This window comes from Gobio gobio (genome assembly GCF_949357685.1).
Source record: "Gobio gobio genome assembly, chromosome: 6".
NCBI classification, from domain to species: Eukaryota; Metazoa; Chordata; class Actinopteri; order Cypriniformes; family Gobionidae; genus Gobio; species Gobio gobio.
Window position 1 is genome coordinate 5,088,029 of NC_137102.1, and position 13,784 is coordinate 5,101,812.

Sequence of the window (13,784 nt, forward strand, 5' to 3'; positions counted from 1 at the left end):
TAATTGTTTATATATTATATTATTATTATTATGATTACCAATTTTCGATTATTATTAAAAAGCCCATAATAATAATATAATTATAATAATAATAATTATTATTATTATATATATTAATACTATTTATAATAATAATCATTACCATATAAATGTCAATGACAATAATAATAATAGCTGTTGTTAATATAAAATTATATTATTATTATCAATTCTCAATTATTACTACTAATAATAATATAAACCACAACAACAAAAAATAAGTGTTGGTATATTATTATTATTATTATTATTATTATTATTATTATTATTATTATTATTATTATTAACAACCATTATTATTATTAATGTTATATTAAAATGTATTTAAATGTATTTGTTATATTATTATATTTTTTGTTGCATGGTTGTTTTTGAATATGGGGTTGGATGGATTGTTTTCATAGCTTTTCATGTCCAAAACATTAGTGGATATAGCACTGTATGCAAGTTCTTCATCAAATGTGCATCCTCTAATCCTATAGGGATGTGACAGACAGAAAGTGTGTGTAATGTGAGCTGAGTGATGCCCTCTCTCCTCTAAACCACGACTATGACAGTCATTAGACGATGTTGTGACTGCGTGAATGAATCCTCATATACACTAACCATAATTCTTCTCTATTGTTCTCCCCCTTTCTGTCAGAATCACACTAAATGGGATGAAAGTGTCTCGGCCTGACGTGAGAATCGGCCGCTACAGGATGATCAAGCATGAGAGAGACAAGCACAATGAGCCAAACCCCCAGAGGTAAGACTTTCTCCTGCCACCTCATGGCTGTGTGTGAGAGCCTGAGAACGCTCACGATTCAGAAGCTCTGTTAGGAAGTGTTAAATCACACCACTTATCCTATTCTTGTGCCTTATTGATCTACACCACAGCAGAGCCCTTTGCACTGCAGAAATGATATTACTGCCATTTCACAGTCTTCAGCAGATTGTATTCTCGCAGTTAAGTTCACTGCTCCAAACACCGTCATGCATGTTTATAACGGACTGTTACAGTTTTATTGATTTTAAGTAATTTTTTGACAGTACATCCTTGTTAATGCACTATATTCGTCATGCATTGCAAACATCCCATTCTTACTCCGAAGGGTTTAATATGGAGTCGGCCCACCGTTTGCAGCTCTAACAGTTTTAACTCTTCCTCAAGGTTTAGGAGTGTGTTTATGGGGATTCTTCATTTGTGATGTTGGACGAGAAGGTCTGGCTCTCAGTCTCCGCTTTAATTCATCCCAAAGCTGTTCTATCGGGTTGAGGTCAGGACTCAAGTTCCTCCACACCAAACTCGCTTATCCATGTCTTTATGGAGCGACGCTTTGTGCACTGGTGCATGCTGGGACAGGAAGGGGCCGTCCCCAAACTGTTCCCACAAATTCGGGAGCATGAAATTGTCCAAAATGCCTTGGTGAAGCATTAAGAGTTCCTTTCACTGGAACTAAGGGGCCAACCCCTGAAAAACAACCCCACCCCATAATCCCCCCTCCACCAAACTTTACACTTGGCACAATGCAGTCAGGCAAGTCCCGTTCTCCTGGCAACCGCCAAAACCCAGACTCGTCCATGGGATTTTCAGACAGAGAAGCGTGATTGGTCACTCAGAGAACACGTCTCCACTGCTCTAGAGTCCAGTGGCGGCGCGCTTTACCCCACTGCATCCCACACTTGGTGATGTAAGGCTTGGATGAGCCGCTCGGCATTGGAAACCCATTCCCTGAAGCTCTACACACTGATCTTGAGCTCATCTGAAGGCCACAGAAGTTTGGAGGTCTGGAGCTCTTGACTCTGCAGAAAATTTGCGACTTCTGTGACCCTCAGCATGCGCTGACCCCGCTCTGTGATTTCACTTCGTGGCTGAGTTGCTGTTGTTTGTCAGTCAAATTAATGTGAAAAAGTAGCTTTTGTTGTAAATTTGAAAAGTAATGCGTTATTTTACTAGTTACTTGGAAAAAGTAATATTATTACGTAACTCAATTACTTGTAATGCGTTCCCTCCAACACTGGTTACAACCATACCCGGTCTCCCCTATTGCAAACTTTGTCCAGCTTGAATTATCTGGGGCTATAAGAAAGTTTTGTCCTTTTTAAGATGCATTCCGTCTCCTAAATATGATTGTGTGTGTTTATGCCAGCTGGCGGAGGTCCTTTATGCTTGAATAGCTCAGACGTCAGCGAGTGTAAAATCGGCCATCGAGTCGATAAGCCCATCCGTGGACGCTGGGCCGTGAGCCAGATTGTTCCCAGGTAGAAAAGCTTCACAGCGGAGCAACTAATTGCAAAACGATTCCTGCAGTTGCAGGTTGGTCCATTCTTTCTTGGTGGTTGTCAATCTTGGGAGAGCTTTGAGCGAAATGGCAAGACAGAAGCAGAAGAAATGCCATTAAAAGTTGGGATTGGTCTTTTCTCTGGAAGGAGGTTTCCCTCAGCTCTCACCGTGCAAAGATAAGAGTCAGTGATTTATTCTCTTTTGCTCAGTTTCATTCTCGTTCTTTTTTCCCTTGATCGCTCTTTCTCATTCACTCGCTATCTCTCTATTTATGTCTCGCACTCCCTTGTTCTTTTTCCTACAAGTGGCTCAGACAATTGAAGTAATGAGTGCGGCCCACCCAGAGAGCCACGAGCGCATGCTAAACTCATTTTCACTGGAGAGGACAGAAGAACGCGGATAGAAATGAATGAGGTGTCTGTGCTGAAGTTAATGAATTGAAACATGTCACGCTAAAGTAGGCCTGTTGTCACAGACAGGTCATTTGTTTGTGTTCTGTCTCAAACGGGGAAAATGATGCAGTGTCGATCGCTGAGATCCACCTTCAGTACAACCATCAGACCGGAAAATGCGTCCTTTATCGTTCGCTGAAACGGTTTTTTATGCTGTTCAATTAACCCAGGGCTGCTCTATCAAAACCTTGCAGGATAACATAAACAGGATACAGATGCAATGCAGGTTATATACTGGATAAACCCCAAGTTTTACAGCAGGTTTATTTTGGCTTAAAGGAACACGCCACTATTTAAAAAAAAAAAAATAGGCTCATTTTTAGGGTTGGGTATCGTTTGAATTTTAACGATTCCTAATTTCGATTCCAATAGGGTAAACAATGATTAGGCTATTATTGCAAAACATTTCATTGTAGCTGAATATCATGAGCAAAAATCACTAGAAAACTTTTGCCTATGATAAAAAAAAAAAAGAGCCTAATATAAATTTCAAGCATTATTAAAGACATGTAAACACTCAGTAATTAAAAAAAGAACAAATAAACAAATTAGCAATTGCACAAATAAATACAATTGAACAAAGATAGGATTGACAGAAACTGTAATCAAATGTAAAATAACAGCACTTTAGTGATCTAATATAGGCTATACATTACAAATTAAAAGTTATTCTGTCTAGAATAGCAAGTGAATTTTCTTGTCTTTTGTTTGATTAACGTTATCATAGTCAAGAAAATCAAGAAAATCTGCCGTCAGCGACATAACCGACTGTTTACGAGATTATTTTGACTTTTTTTGTGTGTTTGTCCATTCACGGTTGCAAAAAGACGAGGAAGAGAACTCGGTTCATTATCAAGCACTTTTCATTCACTATAAGAAGCTGTTCTGTGTGCACATGTGTGTGTGTGTGTGTGTGTGTGTGTGTGTGTGTGTGTGTGTGTGTGTGTGTGTGTGTGTGTGTGTGTGTGTGTGTGTGTGTGTGTGTGTGTGTGTGTGTGTGTGTGTGTGTGTGTGTGTGTGTGTGTGTGTGTGTGTGTGTGTGTGTGTGTGTGTGTGTGTGTGTGTGTGTGTGTGTGTGTGTGTGTGTGTATGCAGCACAGAAAACAGTGCACGTCTTTTGTTGTTTGATTAACGTTATCAAAGAGACGGCATCAAGAAAATCTGCTGTCAACGACATAACCGACTGTGTTTTTATTTTTATTTACATTTTTGTGTGTTTGTCCATTCAGGTGCTGTGCAAAAAGATGGGGACGGGAACTCAGCCCATTATCACACACTATTAACCCTCTGCTGCTCTTCGGTCATTGCTGACCGGAAAAAATTTCTGTTTTGAAATGTTAAAAATCACAGCTTCATCAGAATGATATGAAACTTGGTGACTTTTCTAGCATTAGGTATGTAAACACACAAAACAATTGAGGGCATGATTCGAGCATGCTAAGTGGACGTAAAAAAAATATATGTCTCTCTTCGGTCAAAAATGACCACCATAGGAAATGAATGGGAAATCTGCAAAAACACAAATTCACAGAAAAAAAATCTATATTTCTAACAACAACAAAACATATCTAAAACTTTATAATAAATAGTTTTTGAGATTTTTTTAAATATATATTCAAATCCATCAGAAAACATTTTAAATGTGTTCAAAACAGAACTAGGGAATTCTCAAGCCTCTCCATAGAGACCTCTAGTGGTTACACCCATGGTTGCATGATTTATTAAATTATTCCAAAAGAGGGCGCTAATCTGCCTTCAAACATTTTTTATTTGAAGGACTAGTCTCTATTTTAACCTGAAATACTGCAATAATAAAAAAAATTAAATAAAAAATTGTTGTATAATTTTCAATGGCAAAAATAGACCATAATTATTGCATAAATATTAAAAAATACCATCGAATCATCTCAAAATACAAAATCAAAAAGAAAAAATATTATTGAAGAAAAATAAATTGCATTGGTTTTACTGAGGTGGAGGAAGTTTAATTTTTAGGTGTCCAGTCACTTATGACCGGGAAGACGACCAATGCATCCCCTAAACCAAGAGCAGCAAAGGGTTAATTCACCATGAGAAGCTGTTCTGTTCGCACATGTTTGTGTGTGTGTGTGTGTGTGTGTGTGTGTGTGTATGCTGCATAGGAAACCGTGTGCGCGTGTGTGATTGTTTAGCGGTTAAAAATCACAATAAATAGTGCACACAGTAACCGGAATCGAAATGCGCGTTTCTTATCGAATCACCGGTTCTGGGTAATTTGGAACCGGTTCTCGATACCCATCCCTACTCACATCTCCCCTAGAGTTAAACAGTTGAGTTTTACCGTTTTCCAATCCATTCAGCCGATCTCCGGGTCTGGCGGTAGCACTTTTAGCATAGCTTAGCATAGATCATTGAATCTGATTAGACCGTTAGCATCTCGCTCAAAAATGACCAAAGACTTTCGATATTTTTCCTATTTAAAACTTGACTCTTCTGTAGTTACATCGTGTACTGAGACCGACGGAAATGAAAAGTTGTGATTTTCTAGGCTGATATGGCAGGAACTATTACATGAGATTATTGATTATTATATCAATAATAATCATATTAATAATAATATGATATATTATACTATTATTGATATTACACAGCGCCTGAAAATAGGCTAACATCCGTCAACCTGTTTACACAGAGAGCGCTGGGGACTATTTTCAGGTGCTGTGTAATATCATTGCGCCTGGTCATTTTTTGAGCGAGATGCTAACGGTCTAATCAGATTCAATGATCTATGCATCCCTAGTTATGTTGACGGAAGTTAGCCTATGTGTAATATCATTGCGCCGCTGCACAGAAACAACGATGTAACTACAGAAGAGTCAAGTTTTAAATAAAAAAAATATCGAAACTCTTTGGTCATTTTTGAGCGAGATGCTAACGGTCTAATCAGATTCAATGATCTATGCTAAGCTATGCTAAAAGTCCTACTGCCAGACCCGGAAATCGGCTGAATGAAAACGGTAAAACCCAACTGTTTAACTCTAGGGGAGACGGAAAACGAGCTTATTTTCAAAAACAGTGGCGTGTTCCTTTAAGTGTGCTAAATAAGTGAGCCGTCCGTATGATGATGAACATCCACAGACCGGCGCAGACGTGGCACTGCGGCTCCATGACAATCAATACATCAGGAAGTACGGTCTGAGATTGATGGATCTCGAAACACTCCCTTCCTCGGCCAGGGCTGGTGTAACACACACACACACACACACACACACACACAAGCATCAGCGTAGGTGGCACAGTCACAACTCATCTGGGCATCTGATTAATAATTGATTAGCACCATAACTGGAATAATGGGAAGTCATTTAGAGTATGATCCCTTCCTCTCTAGATTTTATTGCCTCCATTAGAGACTTGTGGGGATTATTCTAAGATGGCTCGTTTGTATGTGATAAGAGGTTTAGTCTCAAACAGCCTTTTAAAGTTAAGCAGGATATTTGATGAAGAAAGCTGAAATACTGCGGACTACTGACGTTTATTTATGCAGCTCTATTTTTCATACTTCCTGTGTTAAAGTGTAGGTTTTGGCCTCATTTCCCCTGTAATTTGTCTATAACTGTAGGGTGGGCGATGTATTAGCTTGCATTCAGTAGTTATACATTTATTCTCAAGAGTCTTTAATGAGATGTTTGCACCTCAAAGTGTCACTTTTCCTCCCAAATCATCGTTTCGTATGAGGCTTTACATCACTAGGATATTTCCCTGTTCAGAGTGCTGACCAACCGGACTGAATTAACCTTAAGCTGTGCATTAATTATATTATATACACAATTTCAGCTATTTTTTTGATTATTTATAAGTGTTGGTCGATTTTGGATATTTAATTGTGTTTTAATTGCACTCATCTATATACCTATTCATTAACAACATGTATTCTTATTTCTGTGCCATAGTTATTATATTGATTAATAATAGATAGTTAGCTAATCTGTGTGCTTTGTGTGCAATTCTGAAATGCATAACATGTACAAATCAATTTAAATTGTAATGTAGATGCATTTTCTGTGAAGCTGCTTTGAAACGATATGTATCGTGAAAAGCACTATACAAATAAATTTGAATTTAATTGAATTTTGGTCTGGTAAGTTTTTTATTATTTTTTGACTCTTATGCTCAATAAGCCTGCATTATATTTGATCTAAAGTAAAAATAGGGACAAAGTGAAATATTATTACAGTTTATTTTTCTATTTTAATGTATGTTTAAAATGTCATTTGTGACCCTGGACCATAAAACCAGTCATAAGGGTCTTTTTTTTTATTTTATTAAATAAATAAATAAGCTTTCCATTGATGTATGGTTTGTTAGGATTGGACAATATTTGAAAATCTGGAATCAGAGGGTGCAAAAAAATCTAAATATTGAGAAAATCTCCTTTAAAATTGTCCAAATGAAGTCCTTAGCAATGCATATTACAACTAATAATACATTTGTGATATATTTACAGTAGGAAATTTACTAAATATCTTCATGGAACATGATCTTAATATCCTAATGATTTATGGCATAAAAGAAAAATGGATAATTTTGACCCATACAATGTATTATGATATACCCGTGAGACGCACGACTGGTTTTGTGCATCCAGGGTCACATTTATTCCTTTAATGACAGAGCTGAATTTCCAGCATCATTACTCTAATCTTCAGTGTCACATGATCCTTCAGAAATCATTATAATAATCTGATTTGGTGCTCAAGAAACATTTCTTATTATCATTGTTGAAAACAGTTGATATTTTTGAGGAAACGGTGATATATTTTTTTTTCCAGGACTCTTTGATGAATAGAAAGTTCAAAAGGACAACATTTAATTGAAATATGAACGTCTTTACTGTCACATTTGATCAAATTAATATGTCCTTATCTGACCTCAAACTTTTGAACAGTATATTTAAGGCAGCTGATACTTCCTGCATCATTTCGGTTGTGGTAACTTCCCGGCACTTTAAGTTTTATTCAAGGTTTAGGACATTTGTTTTTGAGACATACTGCATAGAGATGCAGAGCTGAAGAGTAAATAGCTGTGCTCGCCAAGCGCACCGTTATTTAAAAAGAAGAGTTGCTAGAATTGATGAATGGTTGCCCTCTCCTCAGCTCTGTTACTGCCACAGCCGTCTTTGTTTGGTCAATCTGCAGAAGAGCATCCGTAATGAGACGTTATGCTTGCCGGAGGAACCGCGCTGCTATTCATCAACCTTCCTCGGATTAGTTAGTGCTGCCGCACACCGGTCTGCATGAATATTCATTCTAGTTCAGTGTGAGCCCTCTCAAATACTTTAATTTCATTCAAGCCGTGTACATAAATCATTGATATGGAAGTTGATTGCGTCGCATAAATCAAGCTACCCTTTAACGGACAACTTCAACTCCCTTTCCTACCTTTGTGGCGTTTTTCAGAGTACAGGTCTTCTTCGGTTGAGGCCGAAATGTTGAAATGGATATGATTTGAAGTGTCTTAAGGGATGTGATATAAAACACTGCTGGGGAAGCACAGCTCCTGAATACTCCTCTACTTTGATTCTAGCTGAAGTTAAAGAACCTCTCATTTTATTGATAAACCATGAGAATCTCATATGCTAATATCTCTTCCAGAGCCAAGATCAAAATGCTCTTTTTCTCCACTGTATTAAATTGCAATTGCGTGTTATATAAAACTTGTTATATCGTGTTTAAAAATGTTCAATGTGGCTCATAGAATTAACATTTGTTTTGATACTGGGGAAATGTGGTCCGGCTGTTTTTTCTTTGTGAGAGTGATGCTCTGTGCACTTTTATAAATGTTATTTCACCCCCTGCTGGTTGACATTGGTATAACTCTATGCAAGTGCTCCGTATTATGATACTTACTTTGACATTATCATTTGGCAGTGACTTACACGTATCTGTTTTATCAGTAGGACAATTCTTGGGAGATAAACCAAGGAGCTTGTCTTTACTCTGGCATTTGAGCATTTGAACATTTACAATGCATTTGGCATGAGACCCGAACCCCAAGGGAATAGTCCACCCAGAACATTGTGTTCCAAACATGTATGTTTTACTTGAAGAATGAATGAGCAAATCCCTATTAGTATGGACTCTGTCAAGCTAAAAAAAAAAATCTATATTAAAAAAAGCATGACTTGTGCGCTATATCCCAAGTCTCTTGAAGCCAAATGATGTTTTTGTGTTATGAATAGACCAAAAAGTAATGCTTTTAACTGATAACCTTTATCTGCAGCTCTAAAATCAACAATGGCACCTTTGGAGCAGGTCGTGGTGTTTACCCAGCAAGCAATTTTGCGTTTAAAAGACGTCTAATAGCCGTCCAAACGCACCCCGACATCTGGGCTAAAACAAGACAATATTTGGTCTGTCTGTGAAAATGTAATAGACTCATCTAGAACATGAACGTGTCAAAGAAATCAAAGCAAACACCTTCTAATCACTGTTGACTTTGCTTACATGATGGGATATCATACATCTCACAAGTTATTTTTTGACAAAAACGACATGTAAGCAAATTCAAGGTTATTTTGGCTGGTAATGGGTAACTCATAGCCGGCCTAGGCTATATCGGGTCTATAGTTAAACAAGATGATGAAATTATGGCTATTGTTTGCTGGGGTGAGGAAAAAAAAGTCATAATCAAGCTATACTCTTGCAATTTTGACTTTTTTTAATCTGAATTCTGAGTTTACATCTCGCAATTTTGCTTTATTATTTCCATTTTTTTTTTTTATAACTGAGATTTTTTCTCTCAAAATTCTGACTTTTCTTGTTAGAATTGTCCCAGAAAGCAATTTTGCATTTAGAAGACGTCGAATAGCCGTCCATAAACAGCCCTGATGTCTAGACTAAAACAAGACAAAATTTGGGCTGCCAGTGAAAATGTAATAGACATCTAACCATAGCCCAAGAATAGACTCATCTAGAACATGAACGTGTCAAAGAAATCAAAGCAAACACCTTCTAATCACTGTTGACTTTGCTTACATGATTAGATATCATACATCTCAAGTTATTTTGGACAAAAACGACATGTAAGCAAATTCAAGGTTATTTTGGCTGGAAATGGGTTACTCATAGCCGGACTAGGCTATATCGGGTCTATAGTTAAACAAGATGATGAAATTATGGCTATTGTTTGCTGGGGTGAGATAAAAAAAAGTCTGAATCAAGCTATAATTTTGCAGTTTTTACTTTTTTTATCTGAATTCTAAGTTTACATCTCGCAATTTTGCTTTATTATTTCCTTTTTTTTTTAAATAACTGATAATTTTTCTCTCACAATTCTGACTTTTCTTGTTAGAATTGTCCCAGAAAGCAATTTTTCATAGCCGTCCATAAACAGCCCTGATGTCTAGACTAAAACAAGACAAAATTTGGGCTGCCAGTGAAAATGTAATAGACATCTAACCAAAGCCCAAGTATAGACTCATCTAGAACATGAACATGTCAAAGAAATCAAAGAAAACACCTTCTAATCACTGTTGACTTTGCTTACATGATGGGATATCATACATCTCACAAGTTATTTTTGACAAAAACGACATGTAAGCAAATTCAAGGTTATTTTGGCTGGAAATGGGTTACTCATAGCTGGACTAGGCTATATCGGGTCTATAGTTAAACGAGATGATGAAATTTTGGCTATTCTTTGCTGGGGTGAGAAAAAAAGTCTGAATCAAGCTATAATCTCACAATTTTGCTTTATTGTTTCCATTAAAAAAAGAAAACTGAGAATTTTTCTCTCAGACTTTTTTTCTTCGACTTGCAAGTTAACATCTCACAAGTCTGAGTTTATATCTTTATATTTTGCATTTGTTTTGCATCTAGGCTAAAACATGCAAGACAAAATTTGGGCTGCCAGTGAAAATTTTATTGACGTCTTACCATAGCCCAGGAATAGACTAGAACATCTAGAACATGTCAGAGAAATCAAACCAAACACCTTCTAATCACTCTTGACTTTGCTTACATGATGGGATGTCATACATCTCGCAAGTTATTTGGGCAAAAACGACCAAATTCAAGGTTATTTTGGCTAGAAGTGTGTTACTCATAGCCAGACTTTATCAGGTCTATAGATAACCCAGATGGTGAAATGATGGCTATTGCTTGCTGGGCAGTTACAAAACAGTAGAACCAGTGTCATTGAGATTGTTGACTTCCTGTGCCATGGCTGCCATGTTTAATGTGGGACCTGCAGATTAAAGGAGAAGATTATTAGTCCATAAGGACCTTTGGTATTTCACTGTCAGAAAAAATAGGGGTACAACAGCTTGTCAATTGGGCCAACTTTGTACCTTATCAACTCCCTAAGTTGCATATTAGTAGAATAGTAATACATGGGGTGAATTCAGGATGATTGGGACACTTTTTGCCATTGAGATGACTTGGAAAAAGTGTCCCAATCATCCTGAAATCCCCCCTACCTTTAAGGTACTACTAAGGTACCACCCTCCTTCGTACTTCTGCTCAGTTTCAATTTTCCTTCAGTGCATCGTCTGGGCTTGGGGTATATTCGCTGGTTTTCTCTGGCCAAATTTTAACCGGTCCAATCAGCGAACAGAGGGAGTGTCTGAGAACGATGACGCTGATGTGGTGCGCTAGTTTGAGTTGTAGTTCAGTAATGGCGGCAGAGAAAGATGCGAGCGAAGCCATTGTGGCAACGCTGCCGAATCCAGAAGTTAAAGGGTAAAAACAGTTCTCACCACAGTTTTGAAAAAGGTTATACAAAGTGGGCGTGGTGAAGCTGCGGAGTGGAGACTGACTGACAACACAAATTTATGAGTTTGATTTGTGGGCCGTAAAGACCGGTTACACTCTCAGTGGGGATGAATCGTGTTTGTTTCGAAGACTCAGATCTACTGACGAGAATTTATGCGACAGAAACTCTTACAAAGCAAAAACAAACACTTGTTTTTGATCCATTAAGGATCTCACAGAATGTGACGTTTTCTCGTACTAAATATGAATTTAAACCCGGTAGTTGAATATAGCGAATAATTTTTTTTTTAAATTAACTCGTTTTCCCCAACAATTAAAACGAATGGATGGAAATGTTGACTTCTATGATGCTCAACACTAATTTTTTTAGGGTTTCATGACCCTTTAAAGCCGGAGCAAGAACAATCTTTGCTGGGTTTTGTTGGCGGCCATGATGTTGTGGCCGTCCTCCCCATGGTTCAGGAAAAGTTTGATTTTCCAGCTTGCTCTGTTAGTGGTGAAGGAGTTGGCTAAGGCGAACGCAAGACATACGTCACGGATAAACGTTAGCGATTGGTTATGGCAGATCCAGAGTGGCTCTGGGCAGATCCAATAGTTTTAAACTTCAACAGAGTTCCCGCCTTCAAGGAAGTAAACGCTTGTCAATGGAGAGCGGCCAGACTCTCTGAACAAATGAAATGTACAGACCAGGCTTCTACTAAGAACCTTTTAGGGTTAAATAAGGGCGTTTTCACACCTACCTTGTTTGGTCCGGATTTTCTGACTTTTCAGTTTGGTCTGAATCAAAATTGCAGGTGTGAAACCTCCCCTGACAACGGTCCGGACCAAACAGACGAAATTTGGTCAGACGAAAAGAGGTCGTCTCGCTCCGGATCAAACTTAACAAAGGTTCGGTTCGTTTCTAGTGTGAAAGCATTTTCTGTATGGGTCGTACTTTCAGACCATTTACAGGAACTTCCTGTTTATGTTTAAATATTATAACATTATTTTTAAATTCAATCTAGGCTACATTGATTATGAAAAGTGAAAATATGCGTAATATGTCAGAAGACAGAAAGTCAGAAATAATTTGAACAAAATTTTGTATGATTTTGCTTAGAAAGCCTTTCTTTAATGTGAATTTCGTTTTGTATAAATTGTATCTTAATTTTAATCAACGTTTATTCAGGTAATTGCCTGGATTTAATAAATAAGAAGCAAATAGTCTATAGCAGACAATAATCGCGGGAGCGATCACATGCTTCACACATAAACTGGAGCGCGTCTCAAATAAACCCAAACTCCGCAGCAACTCGTCTCACAAACATGAGAAATATGTGTATATAAAGCTTGAAATGTCCACTTTTAAACATAACGAATAAAAAATAGTCAAGTGATGCACTGTTCAATAGTGGCAATGATATGCGTCCGTTCATTCATTCTTGTCAAAGACGCGTCAGACGCACGTCCGTTTACAAACCAATCAGTGTCCAGATGCCGCCCACACAGATGAAGACGAGTGGACACAAGTGTGTCATGTACAGTTCTTTAGTGCGCTCGCATAATTGCAATGTGAAACCAAACCAAAACTAACCGAATATATAAAAAGTATCAAAACATGAACTTCGGTTCGGACCTTGGTGCGGACTTTCAGGTGTGAAAACGCCCTAAGATACAAAAATAGTTCTTCAAACCAAGCTGTTGTACCTCCAAAGGTGCACTTTTTTCTGTTCTGAGAGTTCATCAAGTCCAGTTTGAGCCCTTTGTGGATAAATCCATGGCACAGCTAATACTGTTTGTATTTCTTCTCTTTCCTTCTCTAGGTTCAGTAAGATCCAGAACACCAAGAACACCATGAGGAAAGATGGGATCAGCTCGCTGATGTACAGAGTGGTGTCTGTGAAGAAGTATCCGCTCTACACCAACATATCCGTAGAGATCGGCAAGCCTCCTCCCAGACCCTTCAAAGGATAGAGAGATACCAGGTCTTGACCGAGATACCATGACCTTGCTAAAGTTCAGCACACACACGCACACACACAAACTCTGCCCAGGGTCACCTTCCTATGGTACAGCAGTGATATGCTGGTTAGTTCTCAGGAATACATGGAAGCTTGATGTGGATTTATATCCTGATCCAGATCGAGATGTGCACACGGTGTCTGGAAGGAGCGAAACATCATCGTTATACCCCAATGGCTCTTTCAGACCTTGAGGATCAATGCAAGCTTTTAGGCTGTTGATGAGAAGGTTGTTCAGTTCTGGATTTGGTGAGTGACATGCTCTACGAAGAAC

The 13,784-nt window shown here is 38.0% G+C and overlaps 1 protein-coding gene across 1 annotated transcript in view; it reads left to right on the forward strand.

Moving 5' to 3' along the window:
• b4galt2 (UDP-Gal:betaGlcNAc beta 1,4- galactosyltransferase, polypeptide 2) overlaps positions 1 to 13,463 on the forward strand; it is a gene marked incomplete at its 3' end in the record, with an annotated part of 245,240 nt that extends 231,777 nt beyond the window's left edge. The window contains exons 6-7 of the mRNA XM_079818440.1: positions 683 to 787; positions 13,313 to 13,463. Coding sequence (XP_079674566.1) covers positions 683 to 787; positions 13,313 to 13,463 — 256 coding nt within the window. The remainder of the gene's footprint in view (positions 1 to 682; positions 788 to 13,312) is intronic.
• Between the last annotated feature and the right edge of the window lie 321 nt (positions 13,464 to 13,784).